Raw genomic sequence first — 23,189 nt, 5'->3', positions numbered from 1 at the left:
GGTAAAAAAGGGGGGGGGCCCCCCACCCGTGACGGGCGCCGCCGTGGGAAGAGCCAAGACAAGGACGCGGCGCCGGCAAGGACGCGCCGTTTATTTTGGTGGATTCCCCCCTTCGCTCCCCCACCCCGCGCGCCCCGTGGGTCCGGAGGCGGCCGCTCAGCCGTCCCACGCGGGGACGCCGGCGTGGCGTGGAGCCAGCGGCCCGGACTCGGAGGCGGGCGGCGAGTCGCTGGCCCGGGCCTGGGCGAAGACGCGGTTGCGCGGGGCGAAGAAGAAGATCCCACGGCCGTGGCTCCTGGGGGTGTAGGGCCCACGGGGGCGGTGGCGGGGACGGTGGGGCGAGCAGAAAGGGGCCCTGAAGGCCTCCTGGAAACCCCGTCGGAAGTTCTCGTTGAAGTAGCCGTAGATGATGGGGTTGGCGCTGCTGTTGAAGAAAGCCAACCAGTGGGCGAAGGGGAAGACGTAGACGGTGACCAGGCGGAGCTGGCCCTCGCTCAGCCGCCCGTAGTCCATCAGCAGCATCAGTGTCCAGAGGGGCAGCCAGGAGAGGGTGAAGAAGAGGGCGACGATGATGAGCATGTTGATGACCTTGGCCTTCCTCCGGGAGACCCTCCTCCCCTCCGGCTCCTCTTGGCCGTGGGCAGGCGCCGCTGACTTGAAGAGCTTGAAGGCGATGCGGGCGTACATGACGACGATGAGGGCAAGGGGGGCCACGTAGATGTGGGAGAAGAGGACGGTGGTGTAGATCCTCCTCATCCCCGTCTCGGGCCAGGCCTCCCAACAGGAGTAGAGGGGGTAGGAGTTGTTGTAGGTGTCCACCATGAAGTGGTGCTCCTCTCTGGTGACGGTCAGGGTGATGGCAGCAGGGCACATGATGAGCAGGGCCAGCACCCAGATGATGGCAATGGTCACCAGGGCTTTCCTCAGCGTCAGCTTCTGCCGGAAGGGGTAGACAATACAGCGAAACCTGCGGGAGGGCAGATGGTGGTGGCTTTGGGCAGCTGGTGGGACAACCCTGGGGAAGGAGGGCGGCTAGGACGCGTGTGTGGGAAGGGAGGGTGAGGTGGGTTACTCTACATCTGGCTTTTGGTCTCAAAGACAGTTTGGGATCTCTCCAGCTTTGGTGTTTTCAGCCCAGGGTGGGGAAGGACACCTTGCTGGGATGCCCCATGGACAGCTTTGTGGTTCTCCTGGAGAACTGGGACACGCCACTGGCGTCCCCAGGAGCTTTCCCACGATGGACGCTGCACGGGACACCGGAACACGCTGGGGGTGGCTTTGTCCCCATGTCCCCACATGCCCGCGCCGACCTACCTCTCCACAGCGATGGCCACCAGCGTGAAAATGGAGGCAGAGACAGACATGCCCTGCACCAGGCCGCTCATTTTGCACATGGTGTTGTCAAAGGGCCAACCTGCCAGGGGAGACCACGGAGGTTGTAGGTGCCTTTGGCTCAGCTGGGTCCATCAGCAGCTCCCTCTAGATGTCCCCATCCACCACGTCACTGCTGGGGGATGCTAAATCCTATTCCTAAGGGGGGGGGGGGGGGGGGGGGGCTGTGTTTTTGGCTCACATAGAGGTGGCCTGACAGATCCAAGCAGTACAGATTCTTGGAGAAAGATCAGTAAAAAAGATGCATAGTGCACTTCTTAAAAACTCAAGGAGCCTGGTGGTTGTCATTTCTCTTACCCTCGCGTAGGGCTTGAGCTGTTATTGCGGGGACCGACCTTGGAACCCTCAATCAGAAGGGATTTCGTCTTGTTTCTTGACCCCAATGCGAGGGTGTTGGCGATAAATAAATCATACCCTGTAATAAATACAGACTCTGTCCCGTGCCCTGGCTACCGCTGTGGCTAAACTCCACCAACTGCGCCAATGTCGCCTTTTATCTTTGGAAAGGTCAATGGGCAGAGCTGAGCCAGCGTGGGAGAAGATCGATGCAAGAAGAGGAAGATTTTTTTTAGTGTTGCTTGATGGAGAATGGCTGAAGTTTAAATAAATATGTAAATGGAGCGTTAAGGTCATACTTATTTTGCCAAAAATGTCCAAAACCTCAAAAAGAAAAGGATGTTTCTTCCCCCTAAAATTGTAGCTCTAAATGAAACTAAACCTTTCATCAGGTGTTGAATGGCTACCGTCTGCCCTCCTCATCCTCAGCAAAAAAACCACCCATGGGGTGGCCTCATGTTGGGGGTAGAAGTTGGGTGATGTTCCCCACTACTTTCTCCCCTCCCCTGTGTCTCGCCCTTCCACTGCCCCGCTCACCCGTGATGAGGTTGTCCACCAAGGTGGTGGGCATGCAGAAGATGCCCACCAGCAGGTCGCTGATGGCCAGGTTGAGGATGAACATGTTGGTGACTGTTCGCATCTGGCGGTTCTTCACCACGATGAAGCACACCAGCATGTTGCCGATCATGCACATGAGGAAGATGAAGGTGTAGGCCAGGATGAACATGGCAGCCACGGGGGAGGAGTGCTGGTAGTATGCCGAGAAGGTGTAGTTCTCCCTCAGGAGGTGGCTCTCGCTTGTGGTAGAGTTGGGCCAGGTGCTGTTGGAAGGGCCTGGGGAAGGGAAGACAGGCAAATGAAGCTGGGAGAGGATAAAGCGGTTATTCCCTTAATTTCTTCATGCCCTCGGAGGGGTGGGCTTTCATATTTATACCAGTGCCCAGCCTGGCTGGGGCGTGTCCTACTGGGATCATCTCAGTGTCCCAACAGGTCTCCTCCTCCTTGGGTTATGCAGCCCAAGGTACTGCAGCACCTCAGCTGAATTGTTTTATATCATTATTATTTTATATTGTTATTATTTTCTATCATTATTTGGATGAGGATTTAAAGCAGCCCAGAAGACAGCCTGTCCCTGTGAGATTTTTTTTTTAGCGGTGATGTGAGGAAGAGAAATCCACGTCCTGACACTGCAACACCCCGGCAGTGCAGGAGCCGTAACCGTGTGGTCCCCGGCACGGCCGGCCTTGGAGCATCCCTGCTCCCAGGTCTCTGCTGCTGCTTCTCCTTGCGCTCGAGGTTTGCAATTTGAGATCCCCTGAAATCTTCTCCCCGGAAAAGCCAAAGTACCCAAAGGAGATGGGCTGGGGCAGAGGAGACCTTGCCTTCCCCTTACATATAAAACGATAATTATACGTAATGATGATCATTATCCAGGATCCTGAGAGCTTCTGATGGAGGCGGGGGGGATGGCGTTTTGTCGCTACAGATTTAACAGGGGGAGGGGGGCTGTGCAGCATCCACCCTCGGGTTTCCCCAGCTTGACGCAGGCAGGGACGCGGGAGGATGCCGAGCGCAGGCAGGGGCTGCCCGCCGCGGCGACGGGACTCACTCCAGGCAAATCCCAGGCTGCAATTTTATGGCAAGAAAAGGCACATTTTTGCTTTAAGGCTCAACCTAACCGCCTGCAGGTCAGCCGTGCTCTAAGAAAGCACTGCAAAGCTGCTGCATGGTGGGCGGCCGTATCATCCCCCATCCCTGTGCTCAGCTCCCCAGCCGAGATGCTTTTCCCAGCCGCCGGGACCACCGGCATCCCTGAGGCTCTGGCACCCAGGGAGGCCCTGCCCAGCCTCTATACCCCTGCCTGGGGCACAGGATTTGGCCGACACATTTCCAGCAGGGCTTCAGAAAGGTGCTGGGGGGTTGCTGGGGGGGAGTTGCAGCACTGGCATGGGAGAAGGAGCCTCTGGGAGAGGCAAGGAAGCATCAGGGTTGCTGGGGCAAGATGCTCCGGCCAGTTGGCATCAGGTGCACCCACATGAGCCAGCTTCGTTAGCAGAAGCGGTGGCAAAGGCTGTCATGAGATTGCCCGAAACCTGCGATATTAAGCCTGAAACTTTGCTGGACTTTTGTCTCTTTGGACTGCGGTGCCTTGCAGCATTGGTGGGAGGGGGGGTATCCTATGGATGAAGAATCACGGGAGGTCTCAAAAGGGAGGTGGAAGATGAGGAAAGGAAAAAAAGGGGCAGCTGAGTGCCCGGGTTGGTAGTGGAGGGATGGAGGTGCCCTCCGTTTGACGCTGACATCTCGGATGCGGTGACAAGGGGGACTTGGGGGGGGAGACACCAGCTGGGGGGGCAATGGACCACCCAACCCCCTGCCCGGCTGTGGGAAATCACTGCAGGGAAAGGCTGGTCTGATGGAATAGGGGTCGGAGGGGGCAAGGCGGGGGGGGAGAGGGGGGGTGCTGTACACCTTTTTTGGGGGATAAAATGAAATAAATCAGGTCTTGGTACTCACCTCCGCCAGCCCGGCCCGGCTCCGGGGGGTGCATCGCTGGCATGCGGCGGGTGGGAGGGGGGGGAGATGGTACCGAGGGAGGGGGGGGGAGTTTGTCCCCGTCCCTCCCCCGGTCCCCACCGCCCGGGGCTGAGCCCCGGTGCCGGTACCGCGGTGCCGGTGCCGCCGCGCCGGTTGCGGCTGCTCACCGGCTGCAGCGGAGCGGGGCGGGGGGGGGGGGGGGAACGACGACGACGACGACGGCTGGGGGACAGCCTCCCATCGCCATGGATACCGGGGTACCCGCACGCACCCCCGTCACGCCTTGGGGGGGGGGGGGGGGGAAGCAGCCCGCGGGGGTGGGGCAAGGGGGAGAGCTGGAGCAGGTTTGGTCCCTGGGGAGGGTCGGGCTTGGTGTCCCCCCCCGGCCACCCCCGAGGTCCCCACGCTGATGCTGGCACTCGTGCCTCTCTCTCCTCCAGCTGATGGCCGGTGTCCCCAGCAGCACTCCCGGGATGGAAAACACGCTGGGAGCCCTGACACGAGTGGGGAGGACCCTCATCCTCCACCCCGTGTAAATCACCTGCGTGGCAGGGCGGGGGCTAAGGGGTCCTTGGGGGTGCTGGTCGTTCCCCAAAATCTGCTCCGCTCCCCTCCATCTCCTCTGTCATTACCAACATCAACAAACCCCTTCTTACCAAGGTTCTTTTACCAAAGTTGGGTTTGGGCAAGTCTAGAAGTCAAATACTTCCATTCCTAGCAGCCCCCAGCGCTGGGAAGTGTTTGTCCCTTAAAAACACGCAGGAGCAAACGCAGGGAATTATTTAAACCAGGCAGTTTTGAGATAACGCCTGCGGTTTCTCCCAGGAGATCTTTTGCAGGCAGCCAGCTGCCAAGGGACCTGACTAGCAGTGGCCTCCCTGGCACCAAGGAGCCACCCTCCCTGGGCTGTATCCTGAGCCCCACAGCCCATTTCTTCCTGGGAGAGAAAGTGGCATGTCTTGAAGACCCACAGCACCCAGGAGGTGGGTGCACGCTGCTGGGGACACCCATGGGGTGAGCAGCATGTGAGGGCCTGCTGGCACTGGGTTGCTTTGATTTCCATGGTGAAAAGCCATGGGGAAAAAAAGGCTTTCTCGGGACAAAAAAAAAATAAAAATTCCCTGGGAAAATCCAGAGAAATACTGCTCAGGTCTGGGCAGAATCCAGCTGCAGGCATCAGTCTGAGCTGCCATGGGGATCTGCAAAGGGGCTTATTTAAGGAGAAGACAACCCATAACTCATAAATTTAGCAGATGCAAAAAAACCACCCTCACACAGAACAGGAAAACCTTTAATCGGGCATGTGGCACATCGCCATAGCAGCAGTTCAAGGGGGAACCCTTATGGGCACAGGGATGTCCCCCGCCATCCTGGCCCTGGACCAGGGCCTCAGATGCTCCCCATCACTGGCCAGGCAGGATGGATGCAGCAGCCAAGCATCCAACTCCCCCAATTTTACCCAAACCTCGCACCACACGCCTCCTGGCTCTGCTTCCTCCCCAAGCGCTTGGCAAAACACAAAGCAGGAGATTCCCTGGCTCAGGAGCTGGCAGGGCCATCCCTTTGCCAGAGGAGCCCCGCTGCTTGCTTTTTATTAAGGAAAAAAACGAGGGACTGGCTGCCTCGTGGTGGGTTTGGGACAGAAACAGCGGCGTAGCAGGGACTGACCTAAGCCAAACCACTCTCGCAGGCAGTCACCCCTCATGAGAGCTCGCCCAGGCACCCCGAGACCCCCTCAGGCTTTGGGGACGGGCTCCTGCGGTGACAGCAGCAAGTCGAAGGGGACGAGGGGCCGGACGAGCAGCCGGACCTCGGGGCTGACGGGGTTTGCCCTCAGGTTGAGGCTCTGCAGCGATGCCATGGAGGCCAGCTTCTCCACCGGCACGTCTGCAAAAGACAACACCGAGGTGAGCATCCATCCCGGCGTCGGCTGCCGGGGAATTCGGAGCGGGGCGAAAGCCGCGGCAAGGTGGAGCAAACCCCGCCCTCCAGGCTTATATCAAACCAAAACCATCATCGAAGAATGTTAAATGATTATGACTATACAAACGTCCTGGCAAGGTGCAGACACCCCGGTGTCATTAAATGTGGACACTGCCCTCCAGTTCTCCCCGTCCTAAAGAAACCTTACTGGGGTGCTAAACTGGTATTCAAAGACTTATTGCCTTGTTTTATTCCCAGTGTTGCAATGCCCAGGAGCCCTCACCAGGCTAACGGGAGAGCATGTGCTCTTTGCCTTTGTTGGACAAGCTGCAAAATGGCTCTCAGCCATCGCCAGGCACCGTCCTACTTTGAAATTTCCATTAATTTTGGTGTTTTCCTTTACAAAATAAACTCTTTTTAGAGTAGAAAAAGGTGCGGGTCTCGTGAATGGTGCCGATGTGAATCCACGGAGAGCAGAGGAACGAGATTGGTATGAAAACCTAACCACTAAGATCATTAAAAGATTATAGATTTGGCCTTTTGTTGCGAATCACAATATTTGGGGCTTGAAAAGCCCATCTGCCCAAGTTTGTTTACCAAGAACAATTTCTTTTTAATTTGGCCACCGAAATGACAAGAGCCTTTTATATCTCCAGCTCTGATTTCTTCTGCCAATACTTAGAGCAGAACTGCAGTATTTCAGTTAGAGCGGTGTGAGTGATTATGCAGTCTTTAAACCATATAACTTATTTAATGCTGGAAAAGACTCAGACACCTTGATAGCTTTTTTTAGTTTCTCCTCCAGAAAGCAATGCTATTTTCTGCAATACACGTATTTCTTAGCAGCACATCTCTCATCAGGCTGAGCTTCACGTGGATTTTTTTTTTTATACTTTTTTATGGTGAATTCATTCACCATCACTCCCCTGTATCATTTTATATTTTTCCCTCCTCCTTTGATACACAGAAATATTTTTTTTTTGACGATCTTCCTGTTTAATGATCTTCTGTGGCTATGCACAGAACCCCCACTTTTCTTAAATTGAAGTTAAGGAAAGTATTGTAAGGAGCAAGCCTTGCCCAGGCTGGGAAGAGCCCCACTCTGCAGCTTAATTCAAGGTAAGGCACGGTGAGTCACCCCTGGCATGAAGTGACAGGCAGGCCACACGATGCAACCTGTAGCTATGTGGCCATGCCATGGGAGCCACAAACTTCTCTATAAGCAACCTGAAGCATTGCTTGCCAGCTCCCTGACGGATCAGGCGCTCACATTTGAGCCTGAATTATTCATGCTGCCTTCATCAGTTAAGCATAAAAAGGGGGGAAGAAAAGGCTTTTTTCATAATTGAAGCAAACAGTAATTTTCTTAGATCAGAATACGATAATAAGGGAGTGAAAAACCCAGCTCCTTCAGATGAAAAGGCTGCGGAGGCATTGGGAGGCATCCAGGGAGGTGGCTGTGAAAAGGCTGCTGAGGCGTCCGAGTTGCTGGGTGACGAGTGCTAACAGCCCCCTCGGTCTCACATCCACCTACGGTTACAAACTGAAGGGGGAAGGACCCTGCTCAGCTCAGCGGAGCCGCTTCCCGGTCAGCTTTCGGCACCACCCGCATCCTTTGGTGGCCACCAGCTCCTGCTAACCTCCTCCAAAACCCGCTGATGGAAATCCTCTTGCTGGCTCCTCTGCGGCTATTAACAAAGATGCGTTTTCCATGCCATTACCCCAAACTAATAGTGGCTCTCTTGGATGCTTAGGAGGAGAAAATCAGCCACCGTTGCCCCCAGCAGCAACCTGCCCAACCTCGGTAGCGGTGCCCAGCATCCCCCTTGCTGTCTCAGCCTTCTGCATTAAACCATTAATCCAGGAGTAAGGGAAACTGAAGCTTCCGGCACCAAAAAATCCCCATGGTTTTAGGAGCTGAAAATGCTAATTTGATCTAACGCTAATTAGCAGGGAAAGAGTTAAAAGCACTGACATTAGTATATATATAATTACACTCCAGGGTTGAGATGAAAAGGGCGGTTCGTGGCACTAAAGGTCTCCTTTCACAGAGCCACAGACTCCAGGCAGGTGTTAATTAATCTCCTTTTACTCCTGTTTCCCTTTAGCTGGAAAACATTACCTACCATCTCTAGTTCAGCATGGCCTAGTAGGTGACAGCCCTCTTTTGGGAGATGCTTTTAAATCTGGTTTGCAGCCCTGCTATCAGTTCCTTCAGCATCGCTGAGGGAGCAGAGAACAGGCAGGACTGGGAATAGCACATGGCTACAGCAGCCCCAAAATCTGGGTGATCTGTAACCCTCGTACTGGTGGAGAAAGCCCCAGTCCTCTCCCAGATTCCATCTCCCACCCGTGGTCTGTAGAATATCTTTTTCTCGCCGACCAGTCTTTTATCTGGAACAGGGTCTTCAATGCGTTATTGGGCTAAGTGGGGCAACTTGGCTCCCAAATTATAAAAGGCAGCAAAATGCAGCTTTTTTGCTCCTGGAGTAGTTCCTTCCTATGCTGAGCTGCTGGAGAACAGCACCTGGATGAACTTTCAGGTGCCTCAAGAGCTTCTCCAAGGATGTTTCAGCTGCTCCTCATGAGACACGGCTGCTAAAGCAGGGTCCTCAGCCAGCTGCAGTGGGTGAGTTGTGAGCGTGTACAGAGAGGGAAAGAGAAGATGCGACCTCCTACAGCCTGGCGTAAGGTCTCCTGGGGTGAAATGAGTGTGAAGGGCTCAAATCCTACTTGGCTGTTAAGGAAAAAGAAAATCTGTGCCAGTTCAATTTAAGCTGATGGACTCCTCTTAACTCTCCTTCCCCTGTTGTGCCAGGCTAGTGTGGAAGGAAAAGGTGTATATATAAATGCAAGCTCATAGATAATATAAAAACCTGTATTAGCATATAAAAATGCATATATATATATATAAAATAATACAAACTCATGTGCAGATGAGCCTAGGAGGTATTTGGGAAGGGCTGGCAGGAGCAATGTGATTGCCCAGGCTTTTGCTTCCTTGGAAAAACGGGCTGCAACAACCCTAGCTTTCTAATCTCTACCTCTTCCCTTTCCAGAAAAAATGTGTAAAATATGCTAATCTTAGCTATTTCTGTAGCAGACAGCATAGTGTTCATTATTAAGATAGGTTCCTAAAACATTCTAGCTTGAAATCGTTAATTTCTACCCCGTCATTATTTTTCCAGAGTCTGATAACAGCAGCCAAGGGGAGCCTGGCAGGAGGTGACCAAGCCTGGGAGCTGGGTTTTCTAGCTCCACTCTCCCCTAGGATTAATCCAGCTGGGTACAGTCCTTGATCCATCCTTTCCTCCCTGCATTTAAGCAGGGCAAAATGCAAGAAAAAGCTGTATTCCCTTCTTGCAGCACCCTGCTTGCACAAAACCAGTGGGAAATATGGTGCTTGGAGACCAGGTCTGATTGAAGTTGACCAATTAAGCTCAAAAAGTGATGGAGGGAACTAAGAGTGAGACAGCTCTCTCTGGGAGGCGGGAGAGAAAGCAGGAGTGAGGAAAAAACATGTCATTTCTGGCTTTCTCAGAAGCAGTATTTAATGTCTTATGTTTCTACAGGCATGGCTGATGCTGTTAATAAAACTGGTGTTGCAGGGAGCGGCTTTCCCAGCAGCAGCTGAAGCCATCCCAGATAAAACAGTAAAATCGAATGGACTCGATATTTGCTTCCCTGGGGATCTGTGTGGGCTGTGGGATGCTCCAGCCTGTGCTCTGCAAAAGCTCGCTCCTAAATAAATCCACTTTTATCTACATGAAACAGCTGCCCCTTTTGCCCAGCTGTCGGGGACTCCAAAGGCTCCAGCTTTGCGTGTGAAAGATTTTCCTCCCACTGCAGGGTCGAGGGATGAGTAGCTCTTTATCATTCCTTTAATTTCATTTTTTTTAGGGGATTTTGTAGTGTTATGGCTCCTATTTGCTCTGGGAAGTACTGGGGGGGGCTTGGGCCCTTACTTTGCCCGGCAGCAAACATCCCAGCCCAGCATCCTTGGGGCTGGGTCCTGCGGTCAGGTCTAATTTTTATTCAGTTTGGTGCTTTTGAGTCACAGCTGGAGCTGCCTTTGAGAGCCATATCAACGTGTGGTAAATAGGGTGGCTTGCAAGGGGCTTTATTCCCCTTGCCCCTATAGCTTCATCCCAGGAGACAGCACAAGCAAGTGGCTAACGAGGCTCTGTCTATTTAGCATCTCCCCTGCATTTGTGTGCCCTTCCCCCTGCCAAATTCATTCTGTTTTTGCTGGATCACTAAACCACCCCTCGGCCTGGCTGCATCTGCAGAGGATGATGGACCACAAGCAAAGCTTCAGACCATCATCCCTCCCTGCCCAGGGGTGTGGGTCGGCATCGCTGGGCAGTGCAATTGCCCCGAGGTGATGCTCATCCTCACCTCCAGGAGGCAAAAAAGAGGTCCTTCTCACCTACGATCTCATTCTCCTCCAGGTCGATGGTCTCCAGGGTGGCAACTGCGGCCAGGGGCTCAGGGAAACGCCGAAACCTGTTTCGGGAGAGGTCGATGGCCCGGAGGTGCAGCAGGGAGGTGACCTCCTCGGGCAGGCGGTGCAGGTAGTTGCCTGCCAGGTTGAGCTCTGCGGGTCAGGGGAGGGAGGTGGTGGGATGAGGAGGGAGGGAAAAGATGGGAAAATAATTAATGCCTAGCTTAATTTTCAGCCTCTGTCCCCCATGGACTGCCAGGTCCAGCAACGGAATTCCAACTCCAACAATGGGAGTTCTTTTTCCTCTCGGTGGTTTGTCATTGTAGTTTTGCCTGCTGTGAGTGCTGCTTTTAGGAGTGATAAGTTTCTTGGCTTCCTCGGGCTTTCCTAATGAAACCCGTGCAGCATTTCACAAGCAGGGGCTGTAGAAATAAGCAATATTTCTTAGTGAAGTTGGTGCAATTCCCCCCACAATGGGCATTTGCCATGGCTTAAAGAGAGCGTTCCATCTTCACGTGCCTGAACCCCTCCTTGAGGTATAAGCAGAGTGGTAAGCAGAGTGGCGGAGGAAATGTATTTATATGTGAAAAATATCTATTCTGCTGAGTTCAACCCCCTGTGATGCTTGTCCTCCCCTGGAAATGAGCTCCTGTGGGGCCAGGAGCAGCACTCCTGCATGAAAGTCTGTTAGCTGTGGGAACAGGACCCCAAATCCTGCTGTCCCAGTGCCCTTCTCCAGTGACACAGGGCTTTCTGCTCTATAAATACCCATGCAAGCTGCCCTCCCCCTGCTAATACCTGGTATTTATAGGTCCTGCCTTGTCCAGGCTGGTGCAAGGCTGTCCCCAGCCCTGGGGCATTTCTCCCTTGCAACAGCCCTGCTGAAGCCTGGCACCTTCATCACCAGAGCGATTTGTTCACTGGTTTCACTTGGGAAACAAGACCTTTTTTCCCCCTCAGGGCTCTCCGTGCTGTCTAGAAGATGAAAATTGATTTCCTTTGCTCGATGTGTTTCTTTTCTCCAGCTTAGGGGGAGTTTTCACGGATGATGCTCCAGCTCAGTACAACACGGGAAGCCTCCCGAGCCACCCACCACGGCAGCACTTGCGCAGTATGTTGTACGAGCAAAACATTTGCTCTTAAAAGCTTCCAGAGCCCCAGGTGCTGCTGCAGGCATGCAAAGCCCTGGTTCAGTCCCCAGCATTCAAAACCCTGGCGCTGGATGCCCCAGGTGCTTACATGACCATGTTTTAGCAGGTTAGTTTCTGGCTGCTTTTGCTGGGCTCCACAGGGACGCGTCCCCATGGCATCAGCCATGCACTGATGACTGTTCTCATCTCCTGCAGTGAGTTGAGAGTGAGCAGCTATCACTGATGTCTCATGATGGGGGCTAATTAGCCAGCAGCAAGCCTTCTGCAGCCTGAAATGCCCCAACTCTGCCATGCACCATTATTCCCAGGCTGCCTTTCCTGTCCTCTTTTGTCCCCAGCCCCATCCTTGGCAGGAGATGGAGGTTGATGGAAGTGGCTGGAAGGTGGCAGGGCATGAGTTTGGGAGGGTGGGTGAGAGCAAAACCAGGGCCTTCTGCCTGCAAGACCTGGAAAGGGTAAAGCAAAACGGGTTTTGGGGGGTCTGAACTAGCACTTGGAATGAAGTGTGAGCACCGCGGAGCAAACACCGTGGTGGGGGGAAACTCTCCAGGTGCCGTGCCCCCTCTGCAGCAACCTGGGGGGCTCTTTGCTGGGTCCGGGGGTTTGGAAGTGGCTGTGGCGAAGCAGTGGGGCTGTCCCTTACCTCTCAGCTGGCTGTAGGTGGTGACGAATCGGCTGGTGAGGGACTTCAGCTCGTTGTTTGCCAGGGAGATGCGGTGGATCCCCTCGGTGACACTCCTCATGGCTTTGTAGATGCCGACGGGGAAGGTCATCAGCTTGCAGTTGGCCAGATCTGCCCCCGGAGAGACCCAGGCACCCAGCTGGGATGGAGCAATGCTTTCCATCTCATTTTCCACCCCTTCGTGATTGATTTGCCTGTCTGGGTGCTGCCACCCATGGGTGCCATAATGCCCCCCACCATACCCCTCTGCATCGCAGGGATCTTTGCAGTCACCTCCGCAGGCGCCCAGAGTTTGTTCCCATCAGGGATGCTGAGGCTGTTCTACCTTAGGTGTGGTCAACCTTAAATCACACTGCAAATACTTCCACGCTTCAGGGTCCTTCAGCAACCCCTCAGCCAGCCTGTCCATGTCTAATAACATCAGTGATCCCATTTCCTTACGGACCTAACCCCCCCGGGGGAGGTCAAGCATCACAGGGACCCTTCCTCCGCAGCTGATGGAGATGGAGCAGGGCTTTCCCTGGGCGTGCTCCCGGCTGGATTTCTCATGGTGACGGGTGCTTGCCCCATGGCAAGCAGCAGGGAGGGAAAAAGTATTTGACTGCGCTTCTCTCCCGTTGGCATTTTCGTTTTGCTCTGAGCTGTTTCTGTTTCCCCTCCCGGGACGTGCCAGGGAACGGAAACCCTGTGTCCCGGCCCCGGGATGCTCAGCCTGGGGTTCTGCTGCCTGCCCCCTCCCCGAAGCCACGGTGGGGGCTGCACAAGCTCAGTCCTCCCCCGCTTAGCGTCTCGCTCAGGAGGATGTCAAGAGACTGAGCGATGAAGCTCTGATTCTTGGTGTACGCTGGTTTATACCCCAGGGCTGGGAATCTAGCATGAATAAAAATGAGAGGCTTTCATCTCTCTCCTTTGATGAACTGCACGTGGGTCTTGGATATTAGCTAGAAAGAGGGAAATAGCAGAAAAACACCCAAATCTCACAAGGTAATGTGGGAAGAGGTCTGGCTCCCACCATCGCTTGCAAGGAAAGCAGTTATCCCTGGGGCATGTCCCATGGGATTATGTGCTGGTGCTGGGAACCTGCTCAAACTTCCATGGGGCTGAGCTGGGGGAGCCTTTCTCTTCCCCAGGCCTGCGGGAGCCTTGGGTGCAGCACCCAGAGGGGAGGCCAACCGCTTTTTTTAGATCGTGGCAGCAAAAAATAGAGCCCTGCTCCCGGATACCTGATCCTTTGGGCCCCGAGCAGGAGCTGAGCCGGAGCGCCAGGCTTACCGAGGGAATCCGTTTTGTTCTCCACGGTGTCGTTCACCTTCCTGGCCACCCGGGCCACCGCCTCGCCCATCCTCTTCTGCATGCGGGCGCCCGGTCCCGCCGGGGACACGCTTCGGCCGGAGGGATCCATGGCTGGAGGGAGAAACCAGTCGCTCCGGCCTCTCGGGAGAGGGATGCTAAAAATAACCAGCGGGATCAGCGTTCCCAGGGGAGGGAGGGAGGGAAGGAGGGAGGCTGTGCTGGGGCTGGCATGGCCCTCAGGGTAAAGAGATTCCCAGCTTTCCAGGGTGGTGCTTTTGGGAGATGGGGATATGTCCCCTTTCCTGGCTTGGGAGATGGGGATACGTCCCCTTTCCTGGTGATCGAGGGCTGGTGTGGCCCTCAGGGGAACAGGATTCTTAATTTTCCGGGTTGGTACTTTGGTATATGGGGATGCGTCCCCTTGCCCCTGCGGGTGGTGTAGCTGTTGGGGCGCGGGATTCCCAATTTTTGGGGGGTTGGTGGGTTTGGCATATGGGGTTGCATCTGCTTTGCCGGTGGCTTTGCTCAGCTCGGTGGCTTTGATCACCTCGGCTCAGCCAAAATGTTTTGGTGGAAGAAGCCATGCCCACGACAACGCCCGTCGGCTCTTTCCCCCCACCAAATCCCTCCCTCCCCTTCAAAAATTACTCTTCCCACGCCGGGAGTCGAACCCGGGCCGCCTGGGTGAAAGCCAGGAATCCTCACCGCTAGACCACGCGGGAGGGCGCGGGCAGCGCCGCCCACCCCCGCGCCTGCCCCCTGGCGGCGGAGCGCGGTTGCGCGTCGTGGGGCGCGGGGTGGGGGTGGGGGGAGGCGGCCATGAGCACGGGGAGGCGTGGAGTGGGGTGTGTGTAAGGGGGGGGGGGGGGGACACACGGGGAGGCGGGGGGGGGGGGGGGGGGGGGGGGGGGCGGTGCCCGCTCCGCGCCGCCTCCGCGGGGACAATAGTGCGGGGCCATGTCGTCCGCCGGCGGCCGCCAGCCCAGCCAGAGCCGGGCCATCCCCACTCGCACCGTGGCCCTCAGCGACGCGGGGCAGCTCCCCCCGGACTACTGCACCACCCCCGGCGGCACCCTGTTCTCCACCACCCCCGGAGGTAAAGCGCCGGGGGCCCGGCGGGGCCTGGCAGGGCGGCGGCGGGGGGGGGGAAGCGCTCCCGCCCGCCCGCCTCTCGGAAACGCCGCCTGTCGCGCCTGTATCGCGCCTATATCGCGCCTATATCGCGCCTAGTTGGCCTCAGAGCAAGCGCTTTTTTTGTTGTTTTGGTTTGTTTTTTTTTTTTTTTTTGCAACGGGGCGGTACCCCCCCCCCCCCCCGTCCCCCCCCCCACCCGCGGCGCGGGGCCCCGTGGGGTGTCGGTGGCGAGGAGCGGGCTCTGTGTGTGTGTGGGTGTGGGGCGGGGGGCGGGTGGGTGCCTTACCCCGTCCCACTTGGAGCATCCCTCACCCCGGGGGACAGCTTGGTACCCCGGGGGTCGCCGGGGGTGATTATCCAGCGCCTAATTATCGCCCACCGTGTGCCAGTTAAGTGTGGGCAGAGCTGGGGAGGGGGGGGGGGTGTGTGCCCCCCCCCCCCCCCCCATCCTTGGGCTGCGGCAGAGATCCTTGGCCAGGGCGCCCATCCCACCGGGAGACCCCCCCCAAAAAAAAGGGCCGGATTCTTACCACCCCCCCCCCCCCCCCGTCCTCCTCTCCAGGCACCCGGATCATCTACGACCGCAAGTTCCTGCTGGACCGCCGCAACTCCCCCATGGCCCAGACCCCGCCTTGTCACCTCCCCAATATTCCTGGCGTCACCAGCCCCGGCGAGGAGCCCAAAGCGGACGTCAACAACCTGAACCACCAAGAGGGGAAGCCATCCATGGGTAAAGGACCCCCCCGCGGTGGGATGGGGGGGGTGGGGGGAAGGATTTGGGGCGTCAGGGGGATGTTGACCCACCTAACGCTTCTCTCTCCTTGCCTCTCGCCAGGGGACGACGCTCAGTTCGAGATGGATATCTGAGCGGGAACCACGGAGAGGCAGCAACTCCCCACCCAGACCCTGTGCACACCCCGATTGGCTTAGCAGGATCTGTCCCGGCGAGGCGGAGGCGGCAGCGGACCCCGCCGGCGTCTCCCCTCCCCACCCGCTTCCCCCCCTCTTTTTGGGGGTTGAGACTCTGGCTTCACCCCCTTTCGCGGGTGACTGGTCCCAGCATGTGCCGGCCGGAGCATCCCTTCTGGTTCCGGCCCTAATTCCTCCTCCTCCACCCGCTGGCAGCCTCATCTCCACCGGGCTCCTTTTAAAAACGTCCCTTTGCCTCTTCTGCTGCCTCATGCTCCCCCCACCCCACCCCCCCCAAAAAATCCCACTCACCCGTTACCCCAAACCTCCCATTGCCGGCAGCTTGGCTGTCCGGAGCTGCGTCACTCCCTTTGCCCCTTCTCCCAGAAAATCTGGGCAGCCTCTCAGGAGAAGGGGGAAAGTGTCACTCCTAAAACCGAGTGCCCACTTGCACCCCGGGGAGGGGGTTTTTTTCAGTTTCCCCAGGACCTGCTGGCATTCGGTGGAGGACAGCGTTGGCAGCGCGTTCCCTTTGGTGCTCCGGGTGCCCACATCTCTCTCCTACCTGGATTTCTTGGCCCTTTGACTGGGGGCTGCATCCCCAGCCCTCCAGCCAGGACTCCAAGCGATGTAGCCATATGTTACAAAAAAGCCCTTGCTTTTATTTTTTTTTTGGTACTAAAAAGAGACACTTTACCAGCAACGCTTCTTTTTAAGGGCTGGGGACAAGCACCTCTGGGAAAGTGCTTTCTAGTGCTTTTTTTTTTTTTTTTTTTTAAATTAGTCCCCCTCCCCTTTTAAAATGTGAATAATACAGGAGCGATATCCCTCGGCGCCGTTGGTTGTCTCAGGAATAGCTGGGTGCCCCCGGGGAGGGGACGCGGGGGGCTCGCCGGTGACACGGCGCAAGGATGTGACGCTGCGGCCGGGGCGCTCCGGTGGTGGGGTGCTGGTGTCGGTACCATCCTCTGCTTGCTTTTGGCCCCCGGGCTCTCCCCGGCCAGGCCGTGCTGCTGTGGTTAAGAGCTTTCCATTTTCAACTCCCCGCCACCGGCAGCTCTCCCAGCCTGGCGCTTTGTCACCATCCTGCCCATATCTTGAAACATCCCCCCCCCCCCCCAGAAATGAGATTTATTTTTTCTCCTCCCTCGGTGCGGCTCTCACCTTGAAGAGCAGCATTTGGTGAGGGTGTTCGTGGCGGGGGATGCCGCGGCGGTGCTGTGCTATGCCCCCCCCCCCCAAATCCACCAGCCCCCACCCCCCTATTTTTATTTTTATTTTTTTTTACTACCTGTTGGGCCGTCAACAGCTCTGCAACCTTCTCAAGTGCCATTTTATCGGCCCCTCACCTGAGTGCCTGCTCCATCCATCCTCCCTCCCTCGCCGGGGTCATGTCCCCCCCCCCCCATTCCGGGGGGGTGGCTCTGCAGGCCAGGGACAGTTAATGCCCCTCACCGGCATCCGTGCTGCAGGCTTTGTGCACTTTCCGTCCGGTAATTTATTTCTCTAGGTGTGTTTGATGCAGGTCGGCGTGGCGGTGGGTTGCGAGCTCCCATCTTCCTTCCAGCTGCTTTTCATGTGAAGGGGATGGGGAGGCCTGCCGCTCTTTTTTTTGGGGGGTGGGGGGGGTGGGGTGGGGGGGTGGGGTGTGGTGTGGAAAGCCAAAAAACCCCAAACCCTAGGGAATGGGATGTCTCTCCCAGCCTTTCCCTTGCATGGGTAGCTCTCAGTGGGATGTGACGTGAACATGTAGCCGGCCGTTGTAGGCGCACGAGTGAGTGAGTGAAAGTAGAAATATGTATATGCGTGTGGGTGGGTGGTGATAAGACACACACAAATATATATATTATATATAAATAAATATATTTTCCTTAAAGCGAAGATCCGAGGAGGTCTGTTAGGTCCTTGGATCGAGGGAGCGGCAGGGGCGAGGACATCCTTTGCGGAGCGGGGACGGCCACCGTGGGTGCAGGGACCCTTCGCCCTCGGCACGGACACTCGTTTTAGGAAACCTGCTCTCCAAGCCAAAATTAAAAATAAAATAAAAAAAAAGGAAACATCCGAGGACAATTTATAGACAGGAGCCAGAGGGAAACCACTTGATTTTTCTAAATGCCCCCTTTCCTGAACTTTTGTCCCCATTCCTCATCCCAGCAACTTTCTCCCAGTTCTCTTTTATAACCTGGCTCGGGAGCGAAGAGCAGGGAGGGAGTGCCTAGCCTCGTCGGGGCAGCTCCTCTGCTAGTCAGGGTATAGATTTGGGATTTTTTACCGTCTCTTCAAGCAGGTGTTTGGGAGGAGAAAAGCTCTCACCAGTGGTTGCTGTTACAGTGAGATCAATAAAGATCTTGGTTCTATTAAATCGAGGTGCTGGAGGTTTCTTCTGACCATGATACGGGGCGTGGGGGAGATTTTCTCTTCCCTTCGGAGCAAATGCTGCCTGGGCTTTACTCTCCTAGCGGGTCAACCCTCCTTCCTTTATATTTTAGCTTTTTTCAAAATTGTTTTTATTTTTTTCCCTCTCAAGTTCTTTAGGTGAGTTGCTTTCCAAATTTTGAACTTGGAAAAAAGCAGATCCAGGCCCAGGACAGTAAATCGGGAGCGAGCCCCATCTTGCATCTCACCAGGCAAAACTCAGTGTTATAAAGAGCAGGGGACTGTCAAACCCAGAACCAACAGCCATGGGTTAATGGGGGACTCAACTGCAAAATTTCCTGTACAGAAAAATCGGACTTTAGCATAGAAATGTCTCCCATGTACAAAATTGCTGTGAATCGGTCATTTATCCTGCACCACCAGGTGCAAAAAACTTACTTAGACCTGAGCATCAAACAAGAGAGGTGCCAAAGGAAGTCCTGCTTGGGACATGTCCAAGCCAGCCTCCAAACCTGCAAATAAACCCTTGAACTTAAGCTGAGCTTAAACTGCAACCCCCCCCAAGAGTTTCCCGCATTGCTGCTAGAGGCATGTTTGCACCAGTCTGGGGGGTACCCCCCCCCGGTGACCCCTTCCAGCTGATGCCAAGAGGAACGTACGCCAGCCCACGGCACCCGTCCCCGCCTTGCGAGCGCTGGGCAGGTTTCCGAAATGTTGGCTGCCCTTCTCTCGGGCCGTCGTGTAAACTGGGGTTTAGCTGCTGGGAGCTGCAAAGCTGCTACAGCAAAGCCAAAGCTGTCCCTGAGGGCCCTGATGGACCTTCACAGCCCCAAGCAGCCTCACCTGGGGTCCCCCCAGCTCCAGGAGCGCATTTAAGCCCAGCCCCTGGCCTGGTGGCATCCCCCAGCCCATGCTGTAGCCTTGGTTGCCCCATCTCTTCTGCTTCTTCTGGGGGGGGAGGTCACAGCCCCAGCTCACGCCCTTGCAGGGAGGCTGTGCTGGTGCAGGTGTGTTGCCACAAATTGTCCTGGTCCAGGACAATGGTCACTTTAATTATACATACATACATACATACATACATACATATATATATATATAAAATATATATATATAAAAAATATATAAAACATTATTGTTATAAATTTTTAATTATTATATTTTTTAATTCTCCATTTTTATCCCCCAAATTGACATCTAGAAACTCCCCTTGCCCTAAGGAGCGCACCAAAATCAGGGCTCCCCACGCGCACGCACCTTGCTGCAGGGACTTTGGAAGGCAGGATTTCAAAAAAAAAAAAAAAAGCACCCCAAAATTCAGGAGGAAAACTGTTGTCGCTCCCCTAAGTTTGGCATCGCCTGGGCAAAGCCAAACCCAGAAGAAGGGAGCTCCCAAACGCCTCATCAGCATTTCTTTTCATCTTGCTCCTCTTCTCTGCACAGACGCTCCAAAATTCGCTAACATTTCAGAATCAAAAAAGAGCAACCCACGATCCACCGCTCCCATTCAGTGGCAGAAGGAAAAATGTCTTATTTTTATTTTCTTTCATTTTTTTTATCAGTACCATGAGCTATAGCTATATAGACATAGTTTTAAACCAAGGAGCAGCAAAGTCAGACTCTTTTTGTACCATCCACTCTGTATGGGGGGTGGATCTGAGAGCAGCAAAAGCCTTTTTCCCCCCTAGTAGGAAGGATGCTGCAGGGGGGGTGGAAGGTGCTGCAGGGGCTGCTGCAGCAGCCAGATCCTGGGGGCCCCCAATTTTTGTGGGTGTCTCAGCAAACTACCAGAAACTCTCCCCCAGCCCCGTGACACCCCCTGAAAGTGCATCGCTTGGGGACACAGACACCGTGTGTGAAATACCGCAGTGGCACGCCGCATTCCCAAACGGCCCGCGCCCGCTTGGCTGAAGCCAGGAGGGAGATGCCCAAGGGTGCCACTGACCCGGGTTTGGCGGGGGGGACAGGGGTGGGGGGCCCTTGCCCACGCCCGGCGTGGTCCTGCCATGACCTCCCGTGGATGCAGGCGCATATTGCAGCAGCAGCAGTGCCTGCGCTCTGCCGGGAGCCCGGGGCAGAGCCGTCACTTTGCACTCTTACCTGGTTTATTATTAAATTATTATTATTAAATTATTTTTATTACTATACTCTTGCTACATGCGCTTCTCTCCAGCCTGAACCTGAGTTAAAAAGTGGGATGTAGGAGGGGGGGGGTGGAGAAGGCAGCAAGGAACCCCCCTCCTTCAGAGCAGGCACTGCTGCTGGTGCAGAACACGCCTGCTGCACGGTTGCTCCTTCCTGCAGTTTCTCCCCAAATTCAGGGTTGTTTCTTACCTGAAGTCTCTATTAAGGGGTGCCTAAAGCCTGTCAGGGCACAAAAGTCTGGAGGAAAGCTGTGTCGCTTGGAAGCAGGCAGCAAGGCTTTTTAAAAAATGAAAGAAAATAAAAATAAGACATTTTTCCTTCCGCCACTGAATGGGAGTGGTGGATCGTGGGTTGCTCTTTTTTGATTCTGAAATGTTAGTGAATTTTGGAGCGTCTGTGCAGAGAAGAGGAGCAAGATGAAAAGAAATGCTGATGAGGCGTTTGGGAGCTCCCTTCTTCTGGGTTTGGCTTTGCCCAGGCGATGCCAAACTTAGGGGAGCGACAACAGTTGTCCTCCTGAACTTTGGGGGGCTTTTTTTTAAAAAATCCTGCCTTCCAAAGCAAGGTGCGTGCGCGTGGGGAGCCCTGACTTTTGGTGCGCTCCTTAGGGCAGGGGGAGTTTCTAGATGCCAATTTGTGGGATAAAAATGGAGAATTTAAAAAAAAAAAAAAAAGAAAAAAATTGATAACATTTCCATTTAGGACTGAAGCTCTTAATTGATAGTGAGCTGTAAATGAACCAAACCAGGGTAATTTTACACGCCGCAGGGTGAATGAAACCTTGGTTGGATTTATAGCTCTTGATTTGAGCTTTAAACCGGAGTAGTTGCCGTCTGAGTGTGTGACCGCTGGGGTCTGCCCTGTGGCATTTGGCTGTAAAATTCAGCAGAGCGTCTCGGGAAGGGATATTTTGGCTGAGCCGAAGGCCAGGAGCCTGGCTAGTATCTAAGATCCCGATTAACAAACTTTCCACCCCTGCTTTCCAGCCGTTACCATTTTCGGACTGCCTCTGGGCTCCGTTTACATTCCTGGCCCTCCTTTCCAGTGCTGGTGAATGTGTTAATGCTGTTTTTCTCTTTTTCCTTCAGCCTGTTGGTGTCCTATAAATACTGATTCGACAGTGCCTTCCGGAGCGGCGCGGTGGCCATGGGTGGTGCTGGGTGCGAGCGAGGCTGTAGCACCGGGGGCGTTGGGGGTCTTGGGGGGCGGTGGGGCTGGGGTCCCCCTAGATGGGACCCTCTGAGGGCTCGGAGGTCAACCTAAGTGAAATGGGGGGCAGGCAGCGAGGAGCTGAGGGAATTGGGTTTTTGTGGATTAGCTAAAATAGCATCTTCCTGCGGCGGCGGCTGCTGGCGGCGAGGGGAGCCTGAAGTCATCGCACGGCTTTTCTCAGTGCTGCGGTGGAAACCAGCAGAAGATGAGCAGAACTTGGTGCTGGTACTGATAGAGCCGTCGGAGGAGCCCACCGTGGTGCCTGCACGTGCTGGGGAGCAGCCGGGCGGGCAGCAGACCTCGTTTCCCCAAGGCAATGTCAGTGGCCTGAGCAAGGAGGGATTGCTTTGAGACCTGGAGGGCCTGGAAACCGCCCGCGGTGTTTCAGAGGGTGCTTCCAGACCTACACCCTCTCCGCCAGGCCCCAAAAACCTCCCGCAAGGTGGGAGGACCAACCCTGGAGGCTCTGCAGACGGCTTGCTCTTCGGCCGGGCTGCTGTGAAAGGGGATGCCGCGTATCCAGCTCCCCGTAGGGCAGCCGCTTCCCACCCCACCTGTGGCTATTGGCCCCGGGACCTGCTAGTCCAACCACGTCGGGGAGAGGAGATGTGTGGGGCTGTGGGGAGGGGTGTGTGGGGGGGTATGTCCCTCTCCAGCAGGCTGCGGGGAGGCTTCAAATCAGCAGAAAGTACAGATTCCTCTGGAAGCTTCAGCGCTCAGCCTGCTTGGCAAAGTTGTGCTAATTGCTTGCAGAAGCGAGTGCTGGACCTTGACTATCGCTGTGTGAGTTTTGGGGAGCAATCCCCCCCTTGGCATGATAAAGCAGGGGAGCAGGGGTTCTCTGCAGACCATTTAACACCAGTGCCAGCCTGGATCCAGCAGCATCCCTCGTCCCTGGGCCCCATCGCACACATCCCTCCCTCCCCTTCCATTTCTGGGAAGGAAAAGGGCATTTTGGGTTTGGGAGGTGCAGGCAGTGCCTCGGTGCTCCTAAAACTGCTCTTGTCTTTCTGAACTTGGCTGGGGTGGGGGCATCTGCCAGTCTGTCCCAGGGGTTGGCACCAGGAGGGGATGTGAAGGATCAGTGTGGCTGGGGGGGGCTGTGTGCTGGGGGGTCCCCGGGGGAACGGGTGCTGTGGCTGGGTCATGCTGTGTGCCAGGGGGTCCCCTCAGGGATGGGTGCTGTGTCTGGGGGGGGACGTGCTGTTTGCCAGGGGGTCCCTGAAGGGATTGGTACTGTGGCTGGGTCATGCTGTGTGCCAGGGGGTCCCTGAGGGTATGGGTGCTGTGTATGGGGGGGGGGTGCTGTTTGCCAGGGGGTCCCCTCAGGGATTGGTACTGTGGCTGGGGGGGGGGGCTGTGTGCCAGGGGGTCCCTGAGGGTATGGGTGCTGTGTCTGGGGGGGGGATGTGCTGTTTGCCAGGGGGTCCCCTCAGGGATGGGTGCTGTGTCTGGGGGGGGGATGTGCTGTTTGCCAGGGGGTCCCTGAAGGGATTGGTACTGTGGCTGGGGGGGCTGTGTGCCAGGGGGTCCCTGAGGGTATGGGTGCTGTGGATGGGGGGGGCTGCTGTGTGCCAGGGGGTCCCCTCAGGGATGGGTGCTGTGGCTGGGGGGGGGGGTGTGCTGTGTGCCAGGGGGTCCCCAAGGGCATGGGTGC

The 23,189-nt window shown here is 55.7% G+C and overlaps 3 protein-coding genes and 1 non-coding gene across 5 annotated transcripts; 1 reads left to right on the top strand and 3 right to left on the bottom strand.

The window, feature by feature from the left end:
• Positions 1-66: 66 nt before the first annotated feature.
• On the bottom strand, positions 67-5,635 carry NPFFR1 (neuropeptide FF receptor 1). The gene is made up of 6 exons (XM_042808008.1): positions 5,606-5,635; positions 4,389-4,488; positions 4,246-4,356; positions 2,266-2,562; positions 1,315-1,414; positions 67-967 (listed from the first exon to the last, which is right to left on the bottom strand). The coding sequence occupies exons 1-6, from the start codon at positions 5,633-5,635 to the stop codon at positions 157-159; spliced, it is 1,449 nt and encodes a 482-aa protein (XP_042663942.1). The 3' UTR covers positions 67-156.
• On the bottom strand, positions 5,572-15,747 carry LRRC20 (leucine rich repeat containing 20). 2 transcript variants are annotated; one of them, XM_032992356.2, is made up of 5 exons: positions 15,698-15,747; positions 13,739-13,914; positions 12,428-12,577; positions 10,619-10,786; positions 5,572-6,153 (listed from the first exon to the last, which is right to left on the bottom strand). In XM_032992356.2, exons 2-5 carry the CDS (start codon positions 13,866-13,868, stop codon positions 6,002-6,004), a joined length of 600 nt encoding a protein of 199 aa, XP_032848247.1. In that variant the 5' UTR covers positions 13,869-13,914; positions 15,698-15,747; the 3' UTR covers positions 5,572-6,001. The 2 variants fall into 2 exon arrangements, with proteins under 2 accessions (XP_032848247.1, XP_042648224.1); XM_042792290.1 differs by lacking the exon at positions 15,698-15,747 and adding an exon at positions 15,180-15,333.
• TRNAE-UUC lies at positions 14,410-14,481 on the bottom strand. Its single transcript has one exon. It is a non-coding gene; the product is annotated as a tRNA-Glu (tRNA).
• Positions 14,668-18,164, top strand: EIF4EBP2 (eukaryotic translation initiation factor 4E binding protein 2). The gene is made up of 3 exons (XM_032992386.2): positions 14,668-14,855; positions 15,456-15,623; positions 15,729-18,164. Exons 1-3 carry the CDS (start codon positions 14,717-14,719, stop codon positions 15,758-15,760), a joined length of 339 nt encoding a protein of 112 aa, XP_032848277.2. The 5' UTR covers positions 14,668-14,716; the 3' UTR covers positions 15,761-18,164.
• The last annotated feature ends 5,025 nt before the right edge of the window (positions 18,165-23,189 follow it).

This window comes from Tyto alba, unplaced genomic scaffold, assembly GCF_018691265.1.
Source record: "Tyto alba isolate M040663 unplaced genomic scaffold, T.alba_DEE_v4.0 Super-Scaffold_1, whole genome shotgun sequence".
Taxonomy (NCBI): Eukaryota; Metazoa; Chordata; class Aves; order Strigiformes; family Tytonidae; genus Tyto; species Tyto alba.
Note: the sequence above shows the minus strand (reverse complement) of the source record. Positions and strands in the feature narration are given on the sequence as shown.

Excerpts from the sequence above, each read along its gene's own strand:
- EIF4EBP2 (XM_032992386.2), top strand. The coding sequence starts at position 14,717 with ATGTCGTCCGCCGGCGGCCGCCAGCCCAGCCAGAGCCGGGCCATCCCC. Across the intron at positions 14,856-15,455 it reads GTTCTCCACCACCCCCGGAG|GCACCCGGATCATCTACGAC; the intron begins GTAAAGCGCCGG and ends CCTCCTCTCCAG. Across the intron at positions 15,624-15,728 it reads AGAGGGGAAGCCATCCATGG|GGGACGACGCTCAGTTCGAG; the intron begins GTAAAGGACCCC and ends GCCTCTCGCCAG.
- NPFFR1 (XM_042808008.1), bottom strand. The coding sequence starts at position 5,635 with ATGGCGGGGGACATCCCTGTGCCCATAAGG. Across the intron at positions 4,489-5,605 it reads ACATCCCTGTGCCCATAAGG|CCGTCGTCGTCGTCGTCGTT; the intron begins GTTCCCCCTTGA and ends GCTGTCCCCCAG. Across the intron at positions 4,357-4,388 it reads GCACCGGCACCGCGGTACCG|GGGGGAGGGACGGGGACAAA; the intron begins GCACCGGGGCTC and ends GCGGTGGGGACC.
- LRRC20 (XM_032992356.2), bottom strand. The coding sequence starts at position 13,868 with ATGGATCCCTCCGGCCGAAGCGTGTCCCCGGCGGGACCGGGCGCCCGC. Across the intron at positions 12,578-13,738 it reads GAACAAAACGGATTCCCTCG|ATCTGGCCAACTGCAAGCTG; the intron begins GTAAGCCTGGCG and ends CTCCGGGGGCAG. Across the intron at positions 10,787-12,427 it reads CACCTACAGCCAGCTGAGAG|AGCTCAACCTGGCAGGCAAC; the intron begins GTAAGGGACAGC and ends CCTGACCCGCAG.